This window comes from Penicillium longicatenatum (genome assembly GCF_028827895.1).
Source record: "Penicillium longicatenatum strain IBT 33135 chromosome Unknown contig_4_segment0_segment0, whole genome shotgun sequence".
In the NCBI taxonomy this organism is placed as follows: domain Eukaryota; kingdom Fungi; phylum Ascomycota; class Eurotiomycetes; order Eurotiales; family Aspergillaceae; genus Penicillium; species Penicillium longicatenatum.
This window is the reverse complement of record NW_026643122.1, coordinates 2,843,479-2,868,699: the sequence shown is the minus strand read 5'-3', so window position 1 is coordinate 2,868,699 and position 25,221 is coordinate 2,843,479. Positions and strand designations below refer to the sequence as shown.

The 25,221-nt window shown below is 48.4% G+C and overlaps 9 protein-coding genes across 9 annotated transcripts; 4 read left to right on the top strand and 5 right to left on the bottom strand.

The window, feature by feature from the left end:
• Positions 1-44: 44 nt before the first annotated feature.
• On the top strand, positions 45-335 carry N7484_007887 (uncharacterized protein; the record flags this gene model as incomplete). The annotated part of the gene is given in 2 exon segments (XM_057118274.1): positions 45-280; positions 296-335. The coding sequence occupies 2 exon segments, from the start codon at positions 45-47 to the stop codon at positions 333-335; spliced, it is 276 nt and encodes a 91-aa protein (XP_056971309.1).
• A 617-nt stretch (positions 336-952) lies between these two features.
• On the bottom strand, positions 953-2,094 carry N7484_007886 (UDP-glucuronic acid decarboxylase family protein; the record flags this gene model as incomplete). Its single annotated transcript, XM_057118273.1, has 4 exons — positions 953-1,560; positions 1,613-1,803; positions 1,866-2,005; positions 2,071-2,094. 4 exons carry the CDS (start codon positions 2,092-2,094, stop codon positions 953-955), a joined length of 963 nt encoding a protein of 320 aa, XP_056971308.1.
• A 1,487-nt stretch (positions 2,095-3,581) lies between these two features.
• Positions 3,582-4,238, top strand: N7484_007885 (GNAT family N-acetyltransferase; the record flags this gene model as incomplete). Its single annotated transcript, XM_057118272.1, has 2 exons — positions 3,582-3,975; positions 4,027-4,238. 2 exons carry the CDS (start codon positions 3,582-3,584, stop codon positions 4,236-4,238), a joined length of 606 nt encoding a protein of 201 aa, XP_056971307.1.
• Positions 4,239-6,347: 2,109 nt separating this feature from the next.
• On the top strand, positions 6,348-8,765 carry cat1 (catalase catB; the record flags this gene model as incomplete). The annotated part of the gene is made up of 5 exons (XM_057118271.1): positions 6,348-6,644; positions 6,700-6,925; positions 6,975-7,390; positions 7,456-7,620; positions 7,677-8,765. The coding sequence occupies 5 exons, from the start codon at positions 6,348-6,350 to the stop codon at positions 8,763-8,765; spliced, it is 2,193 nt and encodes a 730-aa protein (XP_056971306.1).
• A 197-nt stretch (positions 8,766-8,962) lies between these two features.
• treA (alpha,alpha-trehalase treA) lies at positions 8,963-12,326 on the bottom strand (the record flags this gene model as incomplete). The annotated part of the gene is made up of 3 exons (XM_057118270.1): positions 8,963-10,456; positions 10,515-12,254; positions 12,315-12,326. 3 exons carry the CDS (start codon positions 12,324-12,326, stop codon positions 8,963-8,965), a joined length of 3,246 nt encoding a protein of 1,081 aa, XP_056971305.1.
• A 1,165-nt stretch (positions 12,327-13,491) lies between these two features.
• Positions 13,492-16,206, bottom strand: N7484_007882 (Zn(II)2Cys6 transcription factor; the record flags this gene model as incomplete). Its single annotated transcript, XM_057118269.1, has 6 exons — positions 13,492-14,084; positions 14,141-14,463; positions 14,519-14,926; positions 14,980-15,203; positions 15,256-15,932; positions 15,993-16,206. The coding sequence occupies 6 exons, from the start codon at positions 16,204-16,206 to the stop codon at positions 13,492-13,494; spliced, it is 2,439 nt and encodes an 812-aa protein (XP_056971304.1).
• A 424-nt stretch (positions 16,207-16,630) lies between these two features.
• On the bottom strand, positions 16,631-18,241 carry N7484_007881 (hexose transporter protein; the record flags this gene model as incomplete). The annotated part of the gene is made up of 1 exon (XM_057118268.1): positions 16,631-18,241. One exon carries the CDS (start codon positions 18,239-18,241, stop codon positions 16,631-16,633), a length of 1,611 nt encoding a protein of 536 aa, XP_056971303.1.
• Positions 18,242-20,469: 2,228 nt separating this feature from the next.
• Positions 20,470-22,092, bottom strand: N7484_007880 (uncharacterized protein; the record flags this gene model as incomplete). The annotated part of the gene is made up of 2 exons (XM_057118267.1): positions 20,470-21,786; positions 21,844-22,092. 2 exons carry the CDS (start codon positions 22,090-22,092, stop codon positions 20,470-20,472), a joined length of 1,566 nt encoding a protein of 521 aa, XP_056971302.1.
• A 230-nt stretch (positions 22,093-22,322) lies between these two features.
• On the top strand, positions 22,323-24,610 carry N7484_007879 (glycoside hydrolase family 154 protein; the record flags this gene model as incomplete). Its single annotated transcript, XM_057118266.1, has 3 exons — positions 22,323-23,208; positions 23,263-23,479; positions 23,548-24,610. 3 exons carry the CDS (start codon positions 22,323-22,325, stop codon positions 24,608-24,610), a joined length of 2,166 nt encoding a protein of 721 aa, XP_056971301.1.
• Positions 24,611-25,221: the final 611 nt, after the last annotated feature.

The following is a 25,221-nucleotide window of genomic DNA, read 5'->3' as shown; positions in this document are numbered from 1 at the left end:
AACACTGATTGTCTTGCGGAAGATTTCTGGTTTGGCTTGCATGCATGTTGGCTCCTATTTCGAATCTTAACAATTGGCTAATCCGAGTCTCAAAGGCTGCTCGCCGCGGATTTAAATTCGGTTGGATCCACGCTATTGCGCGTGAGCAAGCTCCAGTCAACCTATACGACTTGGTCAACCAGCGGCGACGATGGTATAGCGGGATAATGTCTATACAGAACTGGGGAGTGAGGTTGATGCTCACAAGTTCAATGCTAGGATCTTTGGCTTCTGCCAGTCTGTAAGTAATTTTTAGGTCATTTTGGACATCTGCTGATGGGCCGGGTACCAAATAGGAATGCGTATCTCTTTCTCACTGGTTGGAAGGTTTTGGTGACACGTTGGTTTTTCATTAGGAACTTGTGGAACGTCGCTGTTGATATGCATGGTCTCATAGTTGCAAGCTTGCTCCAAGACCTACACCTACATGCCACCCCTGCGGCCACTACGGTATTACACGTTTTATTGACGCTTCTTTATGCACCTATAGTTCAGTTGGCTCATTCCTTGATTTTCATTTTGGCATTGATTTGCCCAGCCAAGAATTTTGTGATCATCAAGAAGGTTTAGAGATTGTTTGAGTCCATTCCCACGGCTTGGACAGGATGGTTGATTGCGGATTATTGGATAATTATCACGCCACAAGATGAGGTTCTTCATTTCAATATTTGATGACTACTTTGATACCAGACCCAGACTCTTAACGTAAGCTATATATAGTAGGGTGCCCGTGTCGCCATGCCAGCACAAACAAGGAAGGCCGATCTGGATTATGATATAGGAATTGAGTCAGTGACAAGTTGTTTCGCTGTGGACTGGAAGCCTAGAAAGTCATATAGATTCCGGCCAGATCCAATCCCAATATATCGAGTATTATTTCGCTGAGAACTATTGACTCAGAGTACTAGACATTTTACTTTGGGAGTCCTTGTTGGTCCATATGCCACTCAATAGTCTTCCATAGTCCATCTCGTAGTGGAACCACTGCTTCCCATCCCAGCTCTTTTTTCGCAAGTGACACCTGCGGCCGTCGAACGGAAGGATCATCCAGGAGTTTAGAGTGGAAAGGGACCGTAGCTCGGGGCTTGTTCGTAATTTCCGACACCAGCTCTATCACGAGATCCGCCACCTCTTGAATTTTAAACTCCTTGTCATTTCCAATATTCACCGGACCAGCGTCGTATCCACTGTTCATGAGCCTATAAAGACCTTCTAAACAGTCTGTAACATACTGGAAGGACCTGGTCGCTAATCCATCACCGTATATACTGAGCGTATTACCATTTAAGGCAGATGCGATGAAGTTCGATATCACTCGACCATCTTGACCGCTCATGCGGGGTCCGTAAGTGTTGAATATACGTGCGATCCGGATGTCCAGATTATACTGTTCTTGATATGCGTAGCAAAGTGCTTCTGCGACTCGTTTGCCTTCGTCGTAACATGATCGGGGCCCAAATGGGTTGACATTACCCCAGTAGGTTTCGGGTTGAGGATGGATTAGAGGATCTCCGTAAACCTCTACATTTTTGGTGAGCCAAGAAATAATCCGTGCTTGGGGTTTGACACCTACCAGAGGTGCTAGTGTGGAGGATCCGAATGTTGCGATTTCTGGCTAGTTCCAAAAGATTTCGTGTGCCGTCAAAGCATGTGTTCAAAGTTGACACTGGCTGTCTCTGGTATTGGATTGGGCTTGCTGGGCAAGCTAGGTTATAAATCTGGTCAATCTCCTCATTCCAGTCGATTGGCGAGCAAATATTTTGACTAGATTGTAAGGTACTTATATCAGTCATGTATCTTCACGATGATTCCAAAGGCTTCATTACTTGATGAAAGTAAAATTTGGGTGGTTTTCAAGGTGGCGCAAATTCAAGGGTGAACCAGTCGTGAGATTATCCAACCCGATAACAACGTGGCCTTTTTGAAGGAGAAAGTCCACTAAATTTGAGCCCAAAAACCCAGCTGCCTTTCAGGTTTGAGTATTGGTGAGCAAATAACAATTATTCATGGATTCTCATATGTATGACTTACGCCAGTGACGAGTGTCCTGAGCATTGGTTTGTTAGTTGTCATATTGCAAATGATTTGCGGAGCATTCACTAAGAATAAGTCTTGGAAGTCTTAATTGCTTGGGGCTATCCGGATATTAGAAGAGATTAATTCAGGTAGGTCATTCGAGAAAGGGGCTGGGTGACATTCCTTGACATCAAAAAATCTTCACGTGAGCTTTTGATGGCTTATTATGCACAACGATAGTATGCATTATCGCTCGATTGCCCAGGCTTTGTTCTAATTGGTATCAGAGCTGTACCATCAGAAGTGTAGACCAAGTAGTTTGTAGGATATTAGACTATTCACCCTTGCCGAGAACCTGAGACATACTCATAAAAATCATGTTTTGGTGGCCCCTTCAATGGGCACACCTCAATAACCCCCAGCGTATTCATTGCAATCTATATGCTCTATTGGACCCAATTGGTCGATCAGTTGATCTGTATTCTATTGGTACTGAGGCCGCAGTGTTCGTGATCTGGGAGGCCAGGCTGGAGGTTAGCGAGACTAACCAATACGTCACAAAACACACAGGCAGCATCATTCAGATGGAAGCCGCATGCGTGAATCGACTGGGGGTGATCTAGGCTACGCCAACCCGAAGAGCCAATGCAGCGGATTCTCGCCTTTTTCGCCCGCAGAGCGTGAATACAGCTTCCATCTGCATCACGTTGCCGACGTTTCAAGTGGGATATTGGCTGGTTTCTCACGACCTCCAGCGTGGCTTCCTTGATCGCGGACACGCAGCATGTCTCTCTGTCTGCTCGGCACTCCTTGGTAACGGCCAGAGGGGCTGGTTCATGTTGATGGCTACCCGCAAATTCTGTCTTCCTGATCATATTCTCGTTGAGAATAAGACTTGCGAATCGCTGTCAACGCAGTGTCAGCCCCTTATTTATTATCAAAAGCTGTACAGAAGAGAATGAGGGCATATTCGTGCTCCTTCTCTCGGGCTTTTGCGCGAGAAATGTCATGCAGAAGCCGAGAAAATCATGAGTAGCTCGGCCAGTCTCGGGTAGGGTCCGTGGCCGTATCAGCTCGCCCTGTCGTTATAAGGCCCCCCATCGTGTGAAAGGCCGAGCTGTAGTCTCCTACGCGCATATGGTCTCATTTCGAGTAGTTCCAGCCGCGGCTGTGTACATCAGCGGCGGACAACCCACACGCGCCACTGAACACCGTCGCCAATAGGTTTCCACATAACACGGAAACCACGATGCGTAATATTCCATCCAGAATGGCTCGTTGGCAAGACGCTATACCACAATGATCGCGGGGGCGGGATAGCACTAGGCTCCAGCTTTGCGCGTGGTATTATGGGAGCCTGTGAGCGGGGTAGTCCATAACCACATCTTATCGCCAGCAGTGCGAGGTCCGGAAAGAAGTTTAGAAAAAACCCCTGAGAGCGCACCTGGATTTAGATGCAATCGACAGAGACAGAAGATCAAGCTCTAGAAATCTCACATCTTACAGGCATCCGTATCTAACTCAAAATGGCACCATCGCAATTCACCCTAGAAAAGGTCACAGTGGAAGATGTTCCCGCAATGACTGAAATTTGGTTCGCAGCGTTCTCACTACCACGCGTCCGTGAAGTCATCCCCGACACTCCAAGTGTCCGAAAGTGGTTCGCAGACTGTGCAATCAACGACATCACCGAGCGCCCATACCAGACTTATCTGAAGATTCTCGATCCGGAAACCAAAGACAGCGAGGGAAGGCCCCGCATGGTCGCATGGGGGAAATGGGATCAATCGATGCCCAACGAACGCGGTCTGCGTTTCTTTCTACCCTGGGCCGAGGATATGATGGCCGACCGATGTAATCTGGTATTTGATGGGTATGAGAAAAATCGGAAGAAAGTCATGGGAGAGGAGAGGCATATTTGTAAGTATCTCTTTGGTTTGCAGATGAGGCTAGTGCTAATTTGTGATTAAGTCCTGGATACATTGTGTACGCATCCCGATTACTGGAGGCGTGGGGCCGGGTCTATGATTGTGAAGTGGGGTTGTGATCTTGCTGACAAGGAGGGGGTTTCTGCTTATTTGGATTCGAGTAAGGAGGGCGCGCCTCTTTATCAGAAGTTTGGGTTCGTTGATGAGGGGACTGCGGAAGACTTTAGTGCACCTATGGCTAGGAGGAAGCGCTGATAGTCTGGTCAAACCACTATTTGATTTTGGACAGCAAACAGGTGGCCATTCGTGTTGGAAAGATCGTTGTCGAAATGTAATACGAGGCACAAAAATAAAACAGACAGTGAACAGCAGCTGATATCATATCATTCATTCTAAGAATTTAATAGAATTATTTTCATTGGGTAATTATTACGATGTATAGCCTTTCTGATGCACCATCTACATTTGCCGAGTTCATGCATGTGCAGAAACTGCCACATTTGCCGATTAACTTTCCAATGTGCAAGGTACCTGCACTGACACGAACGACCTAAAATTAGAGATCATCAAAACACGTAAAATGGGCTGGAATGGCCTTTACCAGGCTGCTCTCGCAAGCGTAATCATTCAAGTGCCGATACCTGTGGCTTGATCTTATGTCTCGACCCAACTTAAGACAAGTGAAAAAGATGGGCCACAGTTACAAGCCAGCAGCGGCTGTAGTGGTGGTGCCCGGAGATATGATTACAGCTCAAGGTTGAAGCCTTCTTCTTATTGGATTACTCGAGCCTAGACCCTTCAGCAGGCCGCTCTCTATCCGTTTACATATTTTCTTGTTCTTTATCCACCAGTTCATCAAATAGAAAATTCCTACCTGCTAACGAGAGGAAGGGCAAAGAGGGGAAGTCCTAACTTTACGCGCGATCAATCAGTTCACGTTGGAGGTTGTGGTGGAGACGTATCAGTTTAAAAATCCCGCCCTCGACACTCTTCACTAGTGGGAGATAATGGATAAACAACCGATAGAGCTGAGATGAATAGCAGCGATGCTCTAGAGTAAGGGAGAAAATTGCAAGCATATACTAGTGCTGTTTCAGCGTAGTTGTCAACTCAATAGTAATTGTGAGACGGTTTGGAAAGTTTCATCCTTACGATGAAATGGATGCGAGGTAAGCAAGTTCCGGTTCCTTGATTTCGTGTGAATCAGACCATGCTGCACAAGAAATGCGGGATTAATTGCTCGGGCTGCTGCGGGGAAAGGGGCCTTGGCCTCGGCGCAGGCACGATAGATCTATTTGAAAAGAAGCTAATGTCGGTAAGTGGACAAAGTACCAACCCAGCCTCTGTGGCTTCAAACGGCAAGGATAAGCACCTCAGGGAGTCCAGGATCACTAATCCGCGCCTATTGATTGACCCACAGCAAATATGGAAAATCGCAACTCATAGACTAATTAATCGACACTTCATTTTCTCTTTACTTTAGATCGGCAACCTAATGGACACTTAACTGGTCGGGGCCGGCTGCAAATAGATCAGCCATCATGCAAGAGACCGTGCTTTCTCCCTAGCTCTTAATTAGCTCCTCTGCCAAGATGCCAAGCCAGCCATCGTCCGAGGTTTACAAAGCCCCAACATTAACTGGAGCGGCAGCTTGCACATCACCCGCCATCCGCGCTCCAGACCAATTTTTATTACCAAGCATCCCAGCCTCGACCATCTAGCTTCTTAATCAATCCCCCTCGCTAAATCCGCAACATCCGGTGAGCATCATACACGCCAATCCTTGCCAAGGCATCCACGCAATCCTCGACCTTCATCCCTGCTTCGTACTCAATTTTGAGTTTCCCTCAAGCACCAGTGGATGCCAAGACGCTTGTGGTTTCGTCACAGCCTTACTTACGAGCTTAGGGATTTCTGCCAAGTTTAAACCAAACAGAAATTATGATTGGCTAACGGCGCAGTGAGACAAACTGTCGAGCCAATTAGACTCTAGGTTTTTACGATGGCTACGGTGCCCCGTTTAGGGACCTTGTACAACTCCACCGATTGAAGGATTGAGCCATCTCCCCACCATCGGGCTTTATTTTCGTATCATACCGGCTATTCTAGCCCGTTAGAATAAGTAATCAAGTGGAGGTTGGATATTATTCAGCCCGTGCCTTTCTGCCCATGTGGTGCATTAGCTCTTACGCTAGGTTCTTTTGCTTAGCTCGTCATTGGATGGAAATTTAGCAGCCCAGCAAGGTCTCATTTCCTGTAGTAATCGGCATGATTATAAAAGACATCTCGGCTCCCGTTCCCCCGTGCTGATGTTTTGATTTGTGTCCGGCTTCAGTACCCGAACGAATACCTTCAGCGACCACCATGCATTACGCGGTGTTCCTCGCAGGCCTCATTGGCACGGCCAATGCAGCTTGTCCGTATATGTCAGGCGATTTACCGGACTCTTCTGAACTTCGTCGTCGCGACGATGCAGATGCATCGGTCGCCACCGAGGACTTCCTTTCTCAATTCTACCTCAACGATAAAGATGCCTTCATGACTTCGGACATTGGCGGTCCAATTGAAGACCAGAACAGTCTGAGCGCAGGAGAGCGTGGCCCCACACTTCTGGAGGACTTTATCTTTCGTCAGAAAATTCAGCGATTTGACCATGAACGGGTAATCAATTCTCTTAAAACTCAGTCTTCATCATTAGCTCACTGGCGTGTTACAGGTCCCAGAGCGTGCCGTCCACGCGCGCGGAGTCGGCGCCCATGGCGTGTTCACATCTTATGGCGACTGGTCTAACATAACCGCAGCCTCATTCCTCGGTGCAAAGGACAAGGAAACACCCATGTTTGTCCGCTTCTCAACTGTTGCCGGTAGTCGCGGAAGCGCCGACACAGCGCGAGATGTTCACGGATTCGCAACGCGATTCTATACCGATGAAGGCAATTTTGGTAAATGCCATCTCCATTCTCTCCCATGTCACCCTGCTAAGAGAAACAGATATCGTCGGAAACAACATTCCCGTCTTCTTCATCCAGGATGCAATTCTCTTCCCAGATCTCATTCACGCCGTGAAGCCGCGTGGCGATAATGAAATTCCTCAAGCTGCCACTGCGCATGATTCGGCGTGGGACTTCTTTAGTCAACAGCCTAGCGCGTTGCATACGCTTATGTGGGCGATGGCCGGCCATGGTATTCCCAGATCGTTTCGCCACGTTGATGGTTTTGGTGTGCACACTTACCGATTTGTGACCGATAAGGGGGCTTCCAAGCTGGTGAAGTTCCATTGGAAGACTCTGCAGGGTAAGGCGAGCTTTGTATGGGAGGAGGCGCAGCAGACTGCTGGAAAGAACGGAGATTTCATTCGTCAGGATTTGTGGGATGCGATCGAGGCTGGACGTTACCCTGAGTGGGAGGTGAGTTTAGCCTGTGGAAGGAATCTTTTTGACAGTATACAGGATATAATACTGATGTTTTGAAGCTTGGTGTCCAAATCATGGACGAAGATGATCAACTTCGATTCGGCTTTGATCTCCTCGATCCTACCAAGATTGTCCCGGAGGAATTAGTTCCAGTCACTAAACTGGGTAAAATGCAACTCAACCGCAATCCGAAGAACTACTTCGCCGAGACTGAGCAGGTCATGGTATGAGCATAATCCCAGTTTCACTCCACTTAAGAGCATCTCTAACAACACTCCAGTTCCAACCCGGCCACATCGTCCGCGGCGTCGATTTCACTGAAGACCCCCTCCTCCAAGGCCGCATCTTCTCCTACCTAGACACGCAACTCAACCGCCACGGCGGCCCGAACTTCGAACAACTCCCTATTAACCGCCCCCGAGTTCCAATCCACAACAACAACCGTGACGGCGCAGGACAGATGTACATCCCTCTCAACAAGGACGCCTACACACCCAACACACCGAACAACGGCTCCCCCAAACAAGCGAACCAAACAGTCGGCAACGGATTCTTCACTGCCCCCGGCCGAACAACAAGTGGAAAGCTAGTCCGCAGCGTTAGCTCTTCGTTCACGGACGTCTGGTCCCAGCCACGACTATTCTGGAACTCGCTCGTCGAGGCGGAAAAACAGTTTGTCGTGGATGCGATGCGTTTCGAGAATGCCAACGTCGTTAGTCAGGTTGTGAGGGATAATGTTGTTTTACAACTTAATCGGATCAGCAATGATCTTGCGAAGCGAGTCGCCGAGGCTATTGGTGTTGATGCGCCGGATCCTGATCCGACGTATTACCATCACAATACCACTGCGCGGATTGGTGCTTTCGGACAGAAATTGTTGAAGCTTGAGGGGTTGAAAGTGGGACTCCTTGCTTCGGTGGATAATTCTTCTTCTATTGCCCAGGGCGCGAGCCTGCAGACTCAACTCACCTCTGTCGGCGTTGATGTTGTTGTTGTTGCTGAGCGTATGGAGGATGGTGTGAATCAGACATACTCGGCGTCCGACGCTACGAACTTTGATGCTGTAATCATTGCGGATGGAGCGCAGGGACTGTTCGGGTCAAGATCTTTGACGTCGGAGAACAAGACTTATGGCGCTAGCTCGTTGTATCCGGCTGGGCGGCCGTTGGATATCCTTCTTGATGCCTTCCGCTTCGGCAAGACTGTTGGTGCGCTTGGCAAGGGGTCTGCTGCGTTGAAGACGGCGCATATTTCTACCGACCGTGACGGTGTTTATGCTGCTAAGGCTGTCAGTGATACGTTTACCGATGAGATCAAGGATGGACTGCGGACTTTCAAGTTCTTGGATCGGTTCACTTTGGATGGTTAGTGTATTCATGTGGACTATGATTAGTTGAATATAGTTTTAAGCCTATTCAGGTCTTTTACGAATACCCGGGGTCTTTTAACTCCTCCACTGCAAAGATAGATGGATATCTCAGATATGATGAACGTAAGATGTTATATTCAATAGAATTACCAAGTATTTACTATTTTGTATCGCAAATTCCCAGGTCTATTTATCACCTAGTGCGGAGCCAAAAACTCGCGACGACGGCGCATCATAGATCCCGGGTCAGAAAATTTCGCCGCCTTCACCCCCAGTTGCCTCTTTTCGTTCGAGGCAGGCGAAGTCTGATTATTCGGGCCGAGGATAGCCCACTCGGCAACCGTCGCGCCGGTTCCATTGCTGTACTGCACATCAACAGCATCAAGACCTTGATTTCCCTTAATGAGAAGCGATGCATATTGCGCAGCTGGGATTGGAGAAGAGAGTGTGATGTTGGTCGTGTTTCCCGTGGGAATAGCAATGGCATCGAGGTTGGTGGTCTTCGCATCATAGGGATCGGAAAGTTCGATGCCGTTGAGTGTCGTCACGACTGTGTAGTGTATGTTTTCACTGGATGGGTAATAGGAAGTCAATGTACCATCAATGCTCTTGTCGTGGAAGATCACGGTCGCGTTGACGGGAGGTGCTTGTGCCCAATCGAAATAGAAGCCGGTTACCATTGACCCTTCTTCCGCGCCTAGAGAGACTGTGATGGAACTCCAATTCGCTGCTAGGGATGGCTGCCATTTTGTCGATGCGGCTCCGTCAATTGCCGAGATAGGGAATTGGCCTGGTTCGTATGAATCGAGGGAATCCACAGGCTTGCATTGCGCAATGTTTCCGGCGACGGTGTTGGTGGACGCGACCTGACGATTCGGGACAACCACGGAACCTACCACTGGTAGTCGGTAGCTTGTTGAGTTTGACTCGGAGCCTGCACTGATGGTGATCGGCTTGTTTGCGAACCGCTGGTCCGCAGTACTGAGGGGGGCACTGCATGCACGGCTGATGGTGGTGTGGGTATAGTTTGACCAAGCGGAAATGGGCCATCCGCGCCAGTAGAATGTTCGGTACTTTAGGTAGGGAATTTGAATTGGCAGGCTCGGGTCAATGTGAAGGATATCATCGGGCAAAAGGCGCAGTCCCAGGTAACCGAACAAGACCACCTGGTTAGATCCGCCATGGCCAGTGAGGAACGGGAATGCGGGGTGAGTACCGCCGTTTGTGGTAGAATTGTCGATCAACTGCTCTGACATCTGGTAAAATGGAGCCCGGGCATAAGGCTTAAACGCATATTGAGCATAGGTGTAAGCTGAGCAGCCAGACGGAGACATGTCATTAGCCACAATGGAGAAGATGGCCCAGGTCATTGCGGGGCCATCGGATGACTGCTTGGCTGCATAGTAGTCTAGGTCATTCAAAGAGTCTTGTGTGGTGTAGTTGGACGTGTAGTCTAATGGATATGTGTTGAGAACCACATCAGCTTGTTTGACGACGGCACTTCCGTTCATAGTTGTAAACTCGAGGGTCACTCCGTTTTCGCGAATGACCAAGACATTTTCAGCCATCTCGTCCCATGTCGAGTTTTCCTCGAGGCCAAACTGCTGACGGAAAGCATTTGCATTTGTGAGCGTCTTGGCAATAAGTGGCATGGTGAAACCACCCGCATCAACCATGTTCGCATACTCATCCTTGAAAGAAAGTCAGTATTTGCAGGTTTCCATTATGGGTGAGTCATTTAACACTTACAGGATCCGTCATGTTAGTGACAGTCCAGGAAGATCCATTTCGCTGCAGGAGGTCCGTGTATAGCGTGGCAACGGAGTCGTAAATCGGGTACAGATTCTCCTTGAAAAATTGAGTGTCCCCAGTAGTGACCCACTGATTGACGAAAGACATGCCAATGTCGCCATTCAAGTGATATTCGTAGTCCCAACAGGGTCCAGTGGCGGTGCAATTACCATAACGTCCACTAGTCCAGGGATAGATAGCCGCGGACGAGGAAAACTGGGTCTGATTCTGGGAACCAGCGTATGAAGTTTTAATGTTCTCTTTGGCCTGGTCGTACAACTTCACACGGTAGTTTGTGATGCCTTGAGCGGACTCAGGATGAGATGCCGAAAGGCCCGGCTGCATCCAGAGATCGGCATCCCAGAATATTTGTCCAGCGTAAGAATCAGAAGTCAAACCACCGACCGAGATACTATTAGTATTCAGGGAGGTTGATGACGAGGAGTTGATTGCATTGGTGCCAACAGTGTTTTGAAGAAGGTAGTATGTGTTTGCAACAGCGATCACAGCAGAATCGATGATGAGGGTATCGTTAGGCAAGGTACCGTTGGGGAATGTATAGCGATCGACTGAATCGTCAGGCATGACATTTGCCCACTCAGTCACATGGGAGCGAAGGGACTTGAGATACCCATTGCGCAGGGCGGTAGAAGAAGCATTTTTGGCTACTTGTTGGGGGTCTTCAAAGGCATCTGAAGATGCGCCACCAACAAACTTGGTGATACGGGCTGTCTTGCCGGCTTTGAGGCTAACACTGACAGACTGGGCAATCGACGAGTCATTTGTGCTAACATATGGCTTTCCAGTGACAACCTTGCTCGAAGACAAGTCCAAGCCTGGACCTGTTATGTTTGCGTAGATGTAGGCTGTCACATTTGCAACTCCATTCGGACGCACTGCAGAGTAGATGGCGCCATCGTCTTCACCAGATTTGACGAAATCAGTTCGCACAGCAGACGCTCCATCTATAACGTTCACAACAGTGGCATTGGCATCAACGCTCGATACAATCTGCATATCGACCACTGCCTGGTTGATCCAAAGCTTATTGGCGAAAAGGCGATAAGTGATGTCGAAAGAGCCACTCGCGCCCTGGGGAGTCCAAGTGTACTTCCAGACCAAAACACCAGCTTGGAAGTCATATGTGGTGCGGAAGTTGGAAATGGTAGTGTTGTCGACAGTCGCATCCAAGTAAGTGCCATCACCGAGATCCAAAATCAAGCCACTCCAGTGGGGAACCCCGCTGATCACACTATCCAAGCCATACTGGGACAGCCACGGGTAATTAGACCCATTCGTACTTTCCTGAGCATCAAAAAATCCACCGATTGTCGCAAATGACTGTCGGCGCGAGAAAAGAGGCCAGCCGCTAATGCCATCACCTCCATCTTCCATTGAGTCGACCTCGAAGAATGGTCCAGCACTGGCAACGTTGATGCCTAGGTATCCGTTCGCGATAGAGCCTCGGGTTTGGAATTGACCTTGCTCCAGATTCGTGGTCGACAGTATCCAGTTATCCTCGTCCCAGGTCACACCGTCGAAATCGGTTTGGTAGACATTGTTGCTGAAATTCCCAACGCCAGATCCCATATACCTTTGCATAGATTTCGCAACGCGATTTGTGGCAGAACCTGAGCAAGCTGCTTGTACTGGAGAACCAAGATTCAAGAGCAGTGGGAGCACTGCCCATACGGAGGGCTTCTTTTATTAAATTTTTTGTTAGCTCTTTTCTGTACATTGGATGACATGTCTACTCACCTTGAACTGCATCTTGCAGTGCTCTCACCCCTTCACGTCAAATATCATTCAATCAACGCGATCACTTTGAATCATTAAAAATCACTGACACTTGGGAAAAGTCAGAAGATCAAGGTGGAGGTAAACTTTTGCCAATAAAAAGCGCACGGGAGGCGGGCTTTAAATGATCACAGTGCCCATTTTAGCTTCTCAAGCTGCCAATCCAGGCACTAGCACTGCCACGCTCAGACCCATTCCGTGATCTCATAACTGGAATGTGGGGAAACGGTGGAAGCTTACGAGAGGTAGTGTCGCCTGTACATTTGATCAGCCCCACTTTCCTTGCTGGGCATACAATGTACAGGGGGTCCACCAAATGTACGGAATCCAACTCACCTGTTTTCTGGAAGCTTACTCCGTCTTTGGTAGTCGGGATTCAAAGCGCCACTCGGCCACAATACGAGTTTAGGATCCTGCTGTGGGGACCGAGCCGATGCCGTTTGGGAAAAAGATTGGCGATGTCGTATGAGGCGGCTACTCGCTCCAATGACTTGATGGCCTTGCCGGAAGACCCGGTATATGTGGAAGCAGGCCAGGGCATTAAGATTTTTTCTTCTCATGAATCCTTTCTTTATTATGGGTGGCGGTAATGGCGGACCATGTTATGGAGGAACGGAGGTTCGGCACGGCGTCATAGAGTGAAAGAGAGTTTTTGGAGTCAAAATTTGTGGGGTTTGTTGGGGTTGACTGGGGTCCCGCATCGTCCGATAAAAGCCCGTTGGTTTCCACGAAAGGCAGGTGGCAAGCCCTGCACATAAACTCAGCTGGTCTTGGCTGATATTGTTTGGGATATACGAACCTTGGAGTGAGGCTCAGAAAGATGAACAACGTGCCAAGATTCTCGAAGGCCTGTCTGTCATCTCAAAGTTTGTGTCTCAGCATAAATCCGTCTCCTATTTCGGAAAGTCACGTGGATGGTGGGTATCGGTGGACACTGCCGCACTTTTGAAGTTCTGATGATTGCCTAGGTGATCAAGTAGGTAGATTTCAAAGGCCGAAGTTCCGGAAGTTCCGTAGCCTTCACTCTTCATTCAAGTCTAGAGCAGACGTGATAACGCATTTGAGCAAAATCGTTGGGAGGGCATATAATATAACATATAATACAACAAAACTATTCCTGTTGGCCACGACACAAAAGTCATTCCTGATTGGTCTCTGTCCCATTCATGCACGCCATATTTGTGGAGAACATCATATCATCCAAACTAATAACCCGATCCATATCCATAAAACGCTGATCGAGAAGTAGATATGAGATGGTTGAAAGCTCATCAGCGGGCGGGTCGTTAGGATAGCCCATTGGAACCGGCGCAACAGGCTCACTTAGTTGACCGTGTACGTTACCCGGGCTCAGAATTTCATGACCAATATTCCATGGTGGGAGTGGATGCGAAGATACCAAACCAGCAGAGGATAGCGGGTCTGTTGCGATTGAATTATGAGTCTCTTGGTTACGTTCACGCCGACAATTGGATGGGGACTGAGCAGACGTAGTAGACGCGATAGAGGGGGCGTGATTCGATACGATAGTCGAGTACCCAAGGACATCGACGCTGAAATTTGGAGCAGATACACAATGCCGATGCAGGTCACGCAGGCGATCAGCGTATGTGCTTGCAAGACAGCGACCGTGAATTGTGGATCCGAGCCATCGACGGGCCATCTCGTCTAGACTGTTGATGAGATACCATAACTCTTGCGGGAGCGACGATCCGTAATATCGCCAATGCACTAAGTTTTCCTTAGCATGCCCCGTGATGCTGGCCAGAAAAACAGAATGCTCTTACCTAGAAGAACCCTAGCGGCGACAAAAACACAAAAGACGAATTGGTTCGCGATGGGGTCAGATTCATCGGTGTTGCTCAGGTATTTCGCTGTCATATTCTGTATCTCGATTGCCGCATTTTGACATGTCTCAGCACTGCAAGCGCTGGGGAGCCGTACAATGTTGGCCCATTCCGCTGGAGGGTATGCCATCCGTTGGTGCAAGAGGATCATAGAAGTATTGTGCGTGACGTGGGCAAGAGTCAAATTTGGGTCCATGTGAATCAGTGTTGGCTGTAGTGAGATATTTGAGTCTCTCCATTTCTGTGGAAGAAACATTTTCCAACTAGTTTAGATTGATTAGTACTGTAGCCTCAGGCTGTTTCGGTAAGGAGGCTCACTGTACGAGACGCAAGTCTAATTCTTTAAACCGAGTTAGCCAGCTGCTAACCTCTCGGCGGTCATTGAAATTGATCTTCTGTTGCAGGAAGAAGGTGGTTACCCGACTGAGGGACTCCGTTGCTTCAATACAATAAGCAAAGGCGCCCACGGTCGACATGTCTGGCTGCATTGTGCCCCTAGACATAGATGACGGAGACCCATTTTGTGTAGCAGAGCCTGGCGAATCTGGACTATCGGGGATAGTGGAGTACTGCGTCGGCAAGAAGGCGATTGAGTTGCCAATTTTCGCTTCCGAGCGATTCCATATTCCAAAGAATGGTGTTTTGACCTGTTCCTCTCGATGCCACAAGCCACCGTCCGCAGGAAGTCGACGATGTACATCGTCCGCGGTCAGACTAGTATTCCACCTAACAAAAAGTCAGTTGAAGAGAGTTGGAGAAATAGTGAGCTTTTTAGATACCCTGTTGCGACTGAGCAGAATCGGTCCAAGTTAAATATTGTCCAGAATACTCTCCTTCTCTCCTCTTCCTCGACCCATTTTTGGGAAGGCGGCAAGGACAGTAAAGGCTTGAGTAATCGTTGCGTGTCATGATCTTCATCCTCGACACTGAGTCGCAGGTACTCCACCGTTCGAGTCAGGGAACCAACAATTGACCAAGCCCTCGAAGTATTTCCATTACCGATCTGTAACAAGAATGAGCCTATGAAATGGAATATAGAAGGGAAGCGGACTTACATCGTCATAAGCTATAATAGTCAAAGCCTGCAAATTTTCCACGGATAAACTATCCATCGCGTTCAAAACGACGATGCTCCTCGATCTCTTGGCTTTGGCTTCAACATCAGCAGCCGAGAGACCATGAGCCTCGGGTCGAGCGAATCGGATAGCTGCCACAACCATGGCATGGATAACCACGACTAGGAGAGGCCGCTGGTCTGGATCAAGCATTCGACTTCGGAAGCGGGTTTCGTGAAGAATAGGGATCCAGGGCTGAATCTTGTTGAAGTATGCGTTCACGGTATTTTCGAGTAAGTCTGGTGCAGGGAGACATGATGAAGCATCAAGCAGATCCTCCAGGGGCAACTGGAGGTCAATATTTGGATTACCACAACTGTCTACCCGTCGTCTTTTTCGTGGTTGAGTTGTATATGTATCATATGGATCATCATTAGGCGAGCGCACAGAAGCTGTACTGGCTCTCGGCGTGTGATTTGAGCGAGCTATCCGCTCTGATACTATGCCATCAGATGATCGATTGATCTGGCTGTTGAATTTGCACAGCTCCATGCATACTGTTGATAATAAATTCACCACGCCATCAAGTCGACTGCTTTCAGGATCTTGCGCCTGAGTCGAATTGTTAACAGGCCGATCCCTCGCCTGCACTTCTTGAAGTGCATCTTCCAGAATATCTATAAACGTTAACTAACTATAAGGTACCATACGTTATTCTACTCCATCGATTTTCTTACCAATTCGACGACTCAAGCTTTCAACTGCGCCTGTCTTGATGCCTGGCTTGTTTCTCTTGGCATCATACACACATGGTGACCCCATACGATGGCATTGTGAGCACATCGGAGATTCCCGTGAACACTTTAATTTCCGACGTCTACATCCTTGACACGAAGGACGATCTGGATCAATGATAGTACTGACCTCTTCGTGGTCGTTTGATGGATCCATCTGCAGGTCGGTACGAGTGAGGGGCGACAGCACCCAGTGTACGGATGAGGATATTAAACGCTGACTACAGATGAAATGCAGTCAAATCTCCGACTTTAGTGAGTAAGACTGGGGAAATCTTGTCTGTGCGGGGAAGTTGTGGGGAAGAGACGGGCATCGGGGATCTTTACACCGAGCAATCCCCCGACACTGTCGATCATGCCCGCCGGGACTTTACCCTTTTTGTCGTATGTGAGGCTATACCCATGCACCAGTAAACAACTTACCTATCACAATGGGGTTCAATATTTGCACATGGTCTGTTAGAACGATGCGGATTGATGAGATGAAATTTCTTGATCAACGTGGTTATCAGCTAGAACAGACTGGATAGTCGTAGGGAAAATAAACTTGGAAAGCATCACTCCTGGTTTAGAAAACTGAATCAAACCCGTTCCACCTGCTCAACACCCATCTTCGAGTCCTGCCCAATCTCGACTGCATTTTCAGCGTTTGTTTCCAACCCTAGCTGCTTCATAGCATTTACTCCAGAGAGAAAATTTGGTCCATCGAAAATCTCTGCGACTTCCTCCAAGCCGCGATTCTTCGTCTCGGGAAAGAAAAAGTAGATTACTGCAAGATGTATAAAGATCATGACCACCCACACAATATAGTATTTCCATCCAATGGCATCCATAGCAACTGGGTTCGCAAAGCTGTTGTATAGCTGCGCAAGATTCCCTGTGAGCTGGTAGAGCATGGATGCCTTGGACCGCAGAGAGTAAGGTACAACCTCCATGATGTACGTAGGCGCGACCGGCGAACACGCATGATACAGTGCGACGTAAATAAATATCATGGCTAGCACACCGCCTGCGTATCCATGATCTTTGAAATTTCTTTCCTGGTTGATAGCAGAGCACATTGTCCAGAAAATATATGCAACTCCCATACCACTCATGCCGAAAAGGAACAATCCACGACGACCGGCACGATCAACCAGCAAGGCAAAGAAGCTTGCCGATATAAGGCTCCAGATAGACATGCAGCCGTTGACGATAAGCTGGGTCTTTGAATTTGTGATGCCGATTGTGTCGAGGACCTTGGGCAGATAGTACGAAGTGAGTCCATTCCCAGACCATTGAAGCATAGCTGGGATATACAATGCCAGAAATAGTCGGTGTCGGTTACCTTTGGATGATACCCATTCTGCCCACCGTGACTTCTTCTGAATTATCTCCATCTGAAGTGTCGCAGTGATCTCGGCCATCTCGAAATGAGCCAGGCGCGATTGGGGATCTCCATCGCCGTGGTAGTGAACCAATATATCGAGTGCCTCCTTGTTGCGACCTTTATAGATAAGCCACCGAGGAGACTCCGGAGCAAAGAGACTCAGAATTGCTTGCACAACTGAGAAAGTGCACTGCAACAGACTAGGAAGCCTCCAACTCCATGACGAGGTGTCCATTTGGAATGTGCCGTAGGTAACCCAAGCCGCGATGAGAGATCCCAATGGCCATGAGACTAGATAAAAAGAAACCAATTTCCCTCGATGTGTCGGATAAGCAGTCTCAGAAAGCAGTGGGGGTGCAGCTACCGAAACAATGCCAAGGCCGAAGCCAACCAGAAATCGAGAGAAGACAAACATGCCATAATCGACAGACGCAGCCTGGAGGATCGACCCGATGATGATAAGAACAGAGCCACCACAGATCGGATACCGTCTTCCAAATCGGTCACAGAGTTGAGACGAGATCAAGATGGAAATCAGAACTCCTCCCGTTGGGCCAAATGTCATGGCGCCTAGACGAGTCCCTGCAGGGTGTCCAAAGTACTCGATCCAGGTAGGGAGTGCTTGCATTCCGTTAAGCATGCTGGCATCGAATCCTTGGGCAGTCTGAGTGAGCAAGGCGCACAGTAGAAGAGCGTTGAGCTTCAACAGTCGTCTGTCTCTCCACCATAACTTGTCGCGCTTGGGAATCACATCGTTCAAAACGACGCCTGTAAAGTCATACTGCGGGCTGTCTCCTGTGGCGCGGTTGTGTTGTTCGTCCATAACTTCAGAGGCGCTTGGTTGTAGGTCTAACATGAACAATGTCAAACAAAAAACTTAGCGCCTTTCTTTCCAGCGTCTGTCAGTGTCTTATACACTATTTCCGATTACTCTCCCCGCGGTCTCTCTGGGCGTTTTCAGGCCCGAGGTATCATGCGAGCCCCGACTTTGCGAACGGTGAAAAGCCACTACGGGGGCATTGTGTGAGCTTTACGAGGGGATGGATAATTTACCCACAAGTAGTGCGCTATAGGTGTGAGATTCTCCACTTGGCACTCCATTTTCTGGGGTCGACGCCGGGCGCGGGTCGATGATCGGCCGAGCTTTGTGCCGGGAACCTTAATCATCCGGGATGTTCAAAACATCCAGATCGGGTTAAGTAGAGCATGCTCATACAATGCGTGAAAACAAGAGAGCCAAATCATGACATATTACAATTATGCACAGAATAGATGACAAGTAAAAGTCTTCTCCGCACAGCAGAGACAGACGCGCATTGTGGAAAGCTTGGCGACAAAAAAGATTAAAAAAAAAGATTCAGCTTAAACTGCGTAACTGTGACAACGCTTGGCTCAGTTCGTGATCAGCAGCATCCTTGCATCCATAAAGCCTGAGTCCCACTATTAACTTCTTCAGCCAGGTTTCTTGGCTCAATGCTAACCAAGCAGTTTTAGAATTATCTTCGGTCCTGAAGAATCCTGCCGTTGTAGCTAGACCCGGCCCAAGCCTTTTGACCATAAACTCATCGAGTAATCCCTCTTCCTCAAGGAAAAACATTGTCAAAAGAGTATATGCAAATCTAGCGGAGAGCGGTATGTCGAACGTCTCTGCCATATTTCTGAGGTTTGAGTCAATGATAATGGAAGAATGTGAATCTCGTCCCTGACCATCCAAGTCCACGCCGTGGAGGAGGTATTGCAAGCCTCGTATCATTCGGCGTCGTAGATCGCTAAGCTTTTGAAAGGTAGTACCAGGCATGCAAGCCCTGCAGTTACAGACAAAGCGCAGGGCTTCATGACGCTCTTTTGCGACTCTGCATTCAAAGTCTGTATTATAACAGAAGGTGAACTCCTCCCCGATGGCTATATCCCTTGTCGCAAAGCTTGAAATAATCTCTCCAGTGTTGTTTGGGATCTTGCAGTTGGGAATACATGAGTGATTGAATCGCGAGTGGAGGGGGAAAAGACCGTAAGCTGGAGGCTCGCTGCGATCTGTATTTGCGATATTGAATGAGTTCTCTGCAAAAAGGGCACTCAAGCTATTGAATTTCTCAGACGCATTGTCAAGAGGCAGTAAAGCTTGTGCCTGCTGGCTTGATGATAAACCTTGCAAGGCTATGGCAAGATGAACATCAGTGATTTCTGTATGGTGCCGTTTGATCACAAAGAGTGGTTCTTCGCGGAGGATCAGGCACCCTTGCTTGATATTCCTTGTTGCAAAAGCACCCCATCCTTTGCTATGAGAAGGCCTTAATTCAATAGGGGAAGTTTTCGGTATTTGAAAGCGACAATAGGCTGGGACAGATCCGGTAGTCAGCAGTTGTACTACTCACGAGAAGAATGTTTACCTACGATGATTTGTAGGCATTTTGTAGAAAGAATATGTATTGGTAATGCTCAATTAACATGCGTCTTTGGGTTTATGCTCCAGTACATGTACGTAATCAGTGCACTGGTGCCCAACTTGAGATATAATTGATGTGTAGCTAGGATTTATGGAGATGCAAAAGCTAGACCTAGACTGAGGCAGTTACTTTCCACCTTGATACATTTATTTGAGAATCTCCGTACAGATTTCTTTGTCTGACGGCGCGTTTGGTAGTGTTGGGCAGAGAGATCAGGCATCCATGTCATTCCCTGTCTGACGAGCTTACGCGCTCCTTGGAAAAATCTTTCTCTTAGCATGCATGTATTATGTGTGACACGTAGCATCCATCTTTCTCGGCTTGCCTTCAGAGGTAAATATAACTTTTGAAGACTTGGGTTTTTTTTTTTTTTTTTTTTTTTTTTTTTTTGAATGGTCTACGCATAATTAAATGAGGGCATTAATTTATCTCAGTGGTTCCAAAGCTTACGATCAATCAAGGAACTTAAAGCTAATGATTCTCTAATAAGGAACGGACTGGTTGCCTTGTCCAATTCATGTGCTTGTATAGATCTACCCAATAACTACAACTTCAGCCCTCACTCTCGAGTCCTTCTATGGAGATAATCTACAGGTACTTCTCAAAATCAGGCAAGTCCCATTCGAAGCAACCGATTCCCAAACTCAACAAGATAATAATCCCCATAGACTAGCCCATGATCCCAGTAACGACGATGATCGGACGCATTATGATTGGCTGTCGCATTCTTCAAGATCGCCTCGAATCTCGCATAAGGCTGTAAATCTTCCACCAGAATCTCGTCCCCAAGCACCAAAATAGACGCCTTTTCATCCGCGAGCGATAAAGCCAACGCGTCTTCAACAAGCGAAAGTGCGGCTTCAAGGTAACGACGACCCTTCGAGTGTTCACCGCGAGAAATGAGAGACTGTGCCAGTACCAGTAAGCCATTTGCGGCAATCACGCCAGCAGATGAGTCGCGAAGCGGGTTCGCCTCATCGACAGGAGCATCGAAGTCCCAGAGTGGAACCAGGCGGCCACAGGTGCGACGTTCTGACGTATCATTGCCATTAGATCCAGCAGAAATAGTTTGCTCAACGCAGTCAGGCGCCATTTCCAGCCTGAGAAGGAAATACTCTGCTAGCCCACATGCGGCGGTGAGAAATTCTTCCTCGCCTGTCCATTGGAATGTCTGTGAATATCCGAGAATTCCCCACGCTTGGCCGCGGGCCCAGGTTGAATCCTTTGCGTAACCCTGACCAGTCCGAGCTTCTTTCAGACACCCGGTCGCGGGATCAAAGTTCGTAACGTGAAACGTACTAAAAAGCGGGCCATTGTAGCCTTTGCGATGGGAGTATGTCCCGGTTTCGTGACGAAGATGGGTGCGTAATAGTTTGTGTGCGTGTCGAGTGGCAGCGTCCGCGAGCCTTTTGCGGCCAGTGTGAGCTGCTGCATAGTAAAGCAAGTCCAGGTTACACATGGAGTCAATAATGACTAGGAAATCATGCTCCATGGATGTGATGTTGACACCCTTTTGGGTGAGTTGATCCCACGAACGGATAGCACCGATCTCAGGGCTATACCGTGTGTAGAGACTCTCTGCGGCAGTGATTATGGTTGAAAGAGCCTTCTCGTCGTGGAATAGTTCCCAGCGAGGCCGCATCGATGGTTGGATTATGAAGGACATGTCATGTGTGTCCGTCCGGGCGCCCATGGGGTGGATGGGATTCGACCAGATCTCGCCTAGCTCATGCAGTTTCTTTATAATGATGGAGTTGCTTGTTCCAATGGGCGCAGATTGGGGGTACTTGATCAAACGCTCAAGTACTGTGTAGATCAGACCGGGGAAGAATCCACATGTCCAGAAGTCTGCTTCGCGGCATTCGTACTTTCCGGCATTTGGCCCAGACTGGGGCACCCATTCTGGAAACTCAGTGATTGGGCTCTGGAGTTCAGTCAGTATGCGTTCATTCAAAGTGGAGCATCAGTTGCGAGAGCTAACGTTGTTTTGAAGACAATTGACAGCAGCACGCAGGACCTTGGCCGTGATATTATCACTATACAGCTCTTGAAGTCGACTTCCCAACGCCTGTGATGAATTTGGATCAAGGACCTGTGTTTTCTTGAAAATATCAACATCAACCTCTGTCTGACTGAGCTCTGTCATGGTTGGGCTTCTTGAGTCGCTTGAATCGCTGAAGGTGCGGGCGGGACTGTCGCTTAGGTGGTGCTCGTTTGTTCCAGCCAACATTGTAGAGATCAGTGTGAAATAACCCAGATCACTCATTCAAAATCCAATCGCCATTTATAACCACTGAGGCACCAGAAACATGGAAACTGCCGAGACACAATTAAGTGGGACCGGCCGGAACCTTGCCCGATGCCCGAGACTTACCCCGGAGCCCGAGATGTATTGCGGGCATTATATGGAGACCGCAACTCCAGCTCTGCCCCTCTTATCCTTGATTCCAAAATATCGCCATGCCTCCTCTAATTGGATTTTCCGATAACCCTTTTCGCACTAGAGACGATGTCGCCAACGCAGCTCTAGCACTTCTGCGACCGTTGAAGTCCTACTTCTCCCCAGGAAATGCTCGTATTCGTATCCCGGTCTCCACGGGAGTTCATTTCGATGAGGCAGCTGCACAGCTCGAGGGCTTTGTCCGGCCTCTATGGGGAGTAGCCTCGCTATTACAATTGGAGGCCTCGGTTGCCAAGGACGATTTCCATGATCCCGCTCTTGCAGCAACTATTCGAGAAGTGACAGAGCCATGGATTATGGGGCTATCCACCGGCACAGATCCTGATCATACAGAATACTGGGGAGAAATTTGCGACATGGACCAGCGCATGGTTGAGGCTGAAGTTATTAGCTATGCCCTCTTGTCAGTTCCAGATAAGCTGTTTCACAGTCGCGATGAGACGACTCGACGTAACATTACTACCTGGCTGCGTGGAATAAATGGCAAGCAGATGCCCAGCAATAATTGGCGGTGGTTCCGCGTATTTGCCAATCTCGCCCTCATTAAGGTCTGTGGTATCTCTGCTTCCGAGGTTGAAGAAGAGATGAAGGCAGATTTTGCTGTCCTTGATTCATTTTACCTGGAAGATGGCTGGTCGGGCGACGGTCCCTGGCTGTCGACACAGGAAGAGGAAGAGGAAGCAGCTGCATTTGAGCGGACCCGGCGAAGAGATGCCATCGGAAAAGGTCGACAGGTGGACTATTATTCCGGGAGTTTTGCGATCCAATTCAGCCAATTGCTTTATGCGAAGTTCGCTGAAAACATGGATCCTGAGAGAGCTTTGCGATACCGACAGCAAGCCCGTGACTTTGGGGCTTCGTTCTGGCGATATTTTGACTCTGATGGTATGTCTGCTGGACCAACACAGATTTATAAGACTCAACTCACACATTGGCTAGGTTCTGCAATCCCATTCGGTCGCTCACTTACTTATCGATTTTCTTGTGGCGCCTTCTTTTCTGCGCTTGCAGTCAGTGAAGTGCCAAACATGTCATGGCCGCTTTCAACACCTGGCCAGGTCAAGGGGTTTCTTCTGCGCCATCTCCGATGGTGGGCAGCTCGCTCAGATGATATCTTCCATGTGGATGGAACCCTGAATATCGGCTGGATGTACCCGTCAGTATCTTTGCAATTTTGTCTACCCCTTCATGGAAAGCATTTCCATGGCTAACCTTTTCTTACAGAAACATGTACATGTGCGAGGACTACAACTCTCCTCAGTCAGCCTACTGGGGTCTGAAAACGCTAATTGCAGTCTCACTCACCAAAGACAACAATTTTTGGGCAGCGGACGAGGAGCCATATCCATCCTCACTATTTGCACCACAGCTCATCCCTGCCCCCAGACAGATCATTAGCAACCACCCTGCTGGGAATCACCATTTCTGCCTTTCACCCGCACAGTTTGTTGCATGGCCTCTGAAAGCCACACAAGCTAAATACTCCAAATTTGAATACTCCTCCGCCTTTGGATTCTCCGTACCCACGGGGCCCTTGATTCAGCAGATTGCACCAGACTGTACATTGGCACTCAGCCGCGACGGGGCCGAAACATGGGCCGTAAAATGGAAGTGTTCCGAGCCTTTATTCTCTACCGCTTGTCTACAGATCGGCTCGGAATCTTCTTCCTTGTCTGTCGCGACGGTTCGATGGTATCCTTGGGCCGATCGGCAGGTTGAGATTATTACGACTTTGATACCACCTACAAATCGATGGCCGGACTGGCATATGCGCATACATCGAGTTCGTGTAAATTCTTCGTTGCGCAGTCTTCATGCTGTAGAAGGTGGTTTCGCATTGCCTGGTCGTCGTTCAGATGGAGCAAAAATCCCGAGTATCGATAAAATCGACTCGGATATGAAGATTGGGACCAGCGAAGGCATTCTCGAGACAGATAATTCTGTTTTGATTCTTTCAACAGCCGGGGCTAGTGGCCTTTCGGTCAATGAGATGGAGGGCCCATTGCCGGCTCTATTTACAAATGCATCGGCTCTCAAGCCTGACGCAAACACTAATTTGGTCCATCAGAGGACACTCATTCCTACCATTGCGCGTGACATATCACGCGATATTCAAGCAGGAGAGGAATTCGTTTTCGTTACAAGTATTTTTGCTGTTTCAAGCACTGCTAATTCCAATCGGCGGTCGAGAAAGAGCGTTGCAGACCGGTGGGCCAATCAGCCCAGACTAGTCATGTCAAAATTCTCCAGTATACCCTCCGAGGACTATATCATCTTAGATCCATAGAGGCTTCCTAACAAGTACATCAATGTATTGAATTGTTTTCTAATATAACCATGATGTTCTAAATTCGGTTGCGAATGGTTCGTGTAATCTGCGGTTCCAATCTAGTGGCCAAAAGTTTGCATGCCATACTCGGAAGTGAGCCTCATCTTGCCTGGTTTCTGAGTATCAATCACTGACAGTTTAGCTCGTCATATGCAAAGGTATACCTTATTGAGGCCGCCCGGTTATGGGAGCTGCATATGGAACTTTACCACACAAGCATTGACGGTTGCAGGTTCCTTAGCGACTATTTCTTACCACTTGTGAAGGACTCCGCAGAGGTCTAGAATGACAATAAGAGATCTCTAACGAGGATTAGATGTTGCTGTAGTGAGTAGGCGCAATCACTTGGGCCTACATCAGCACTGGATGCAGACATTGAAAGTCATGGTGGGTGAAGTGGGGAAAAGAAAAAGCATTGCAAATGTGGGTGTTTCCCCACCTGTGGCGTCGGACTCTGCCTTTCAAGCCAGCCACAGATCTTTTGAACAAAATGCAGGTAGATAGTAATCAGTTATCACTTGTACATCTACAGACTTTGATTCCCATTAGATCATCTCGCATATCTTCTG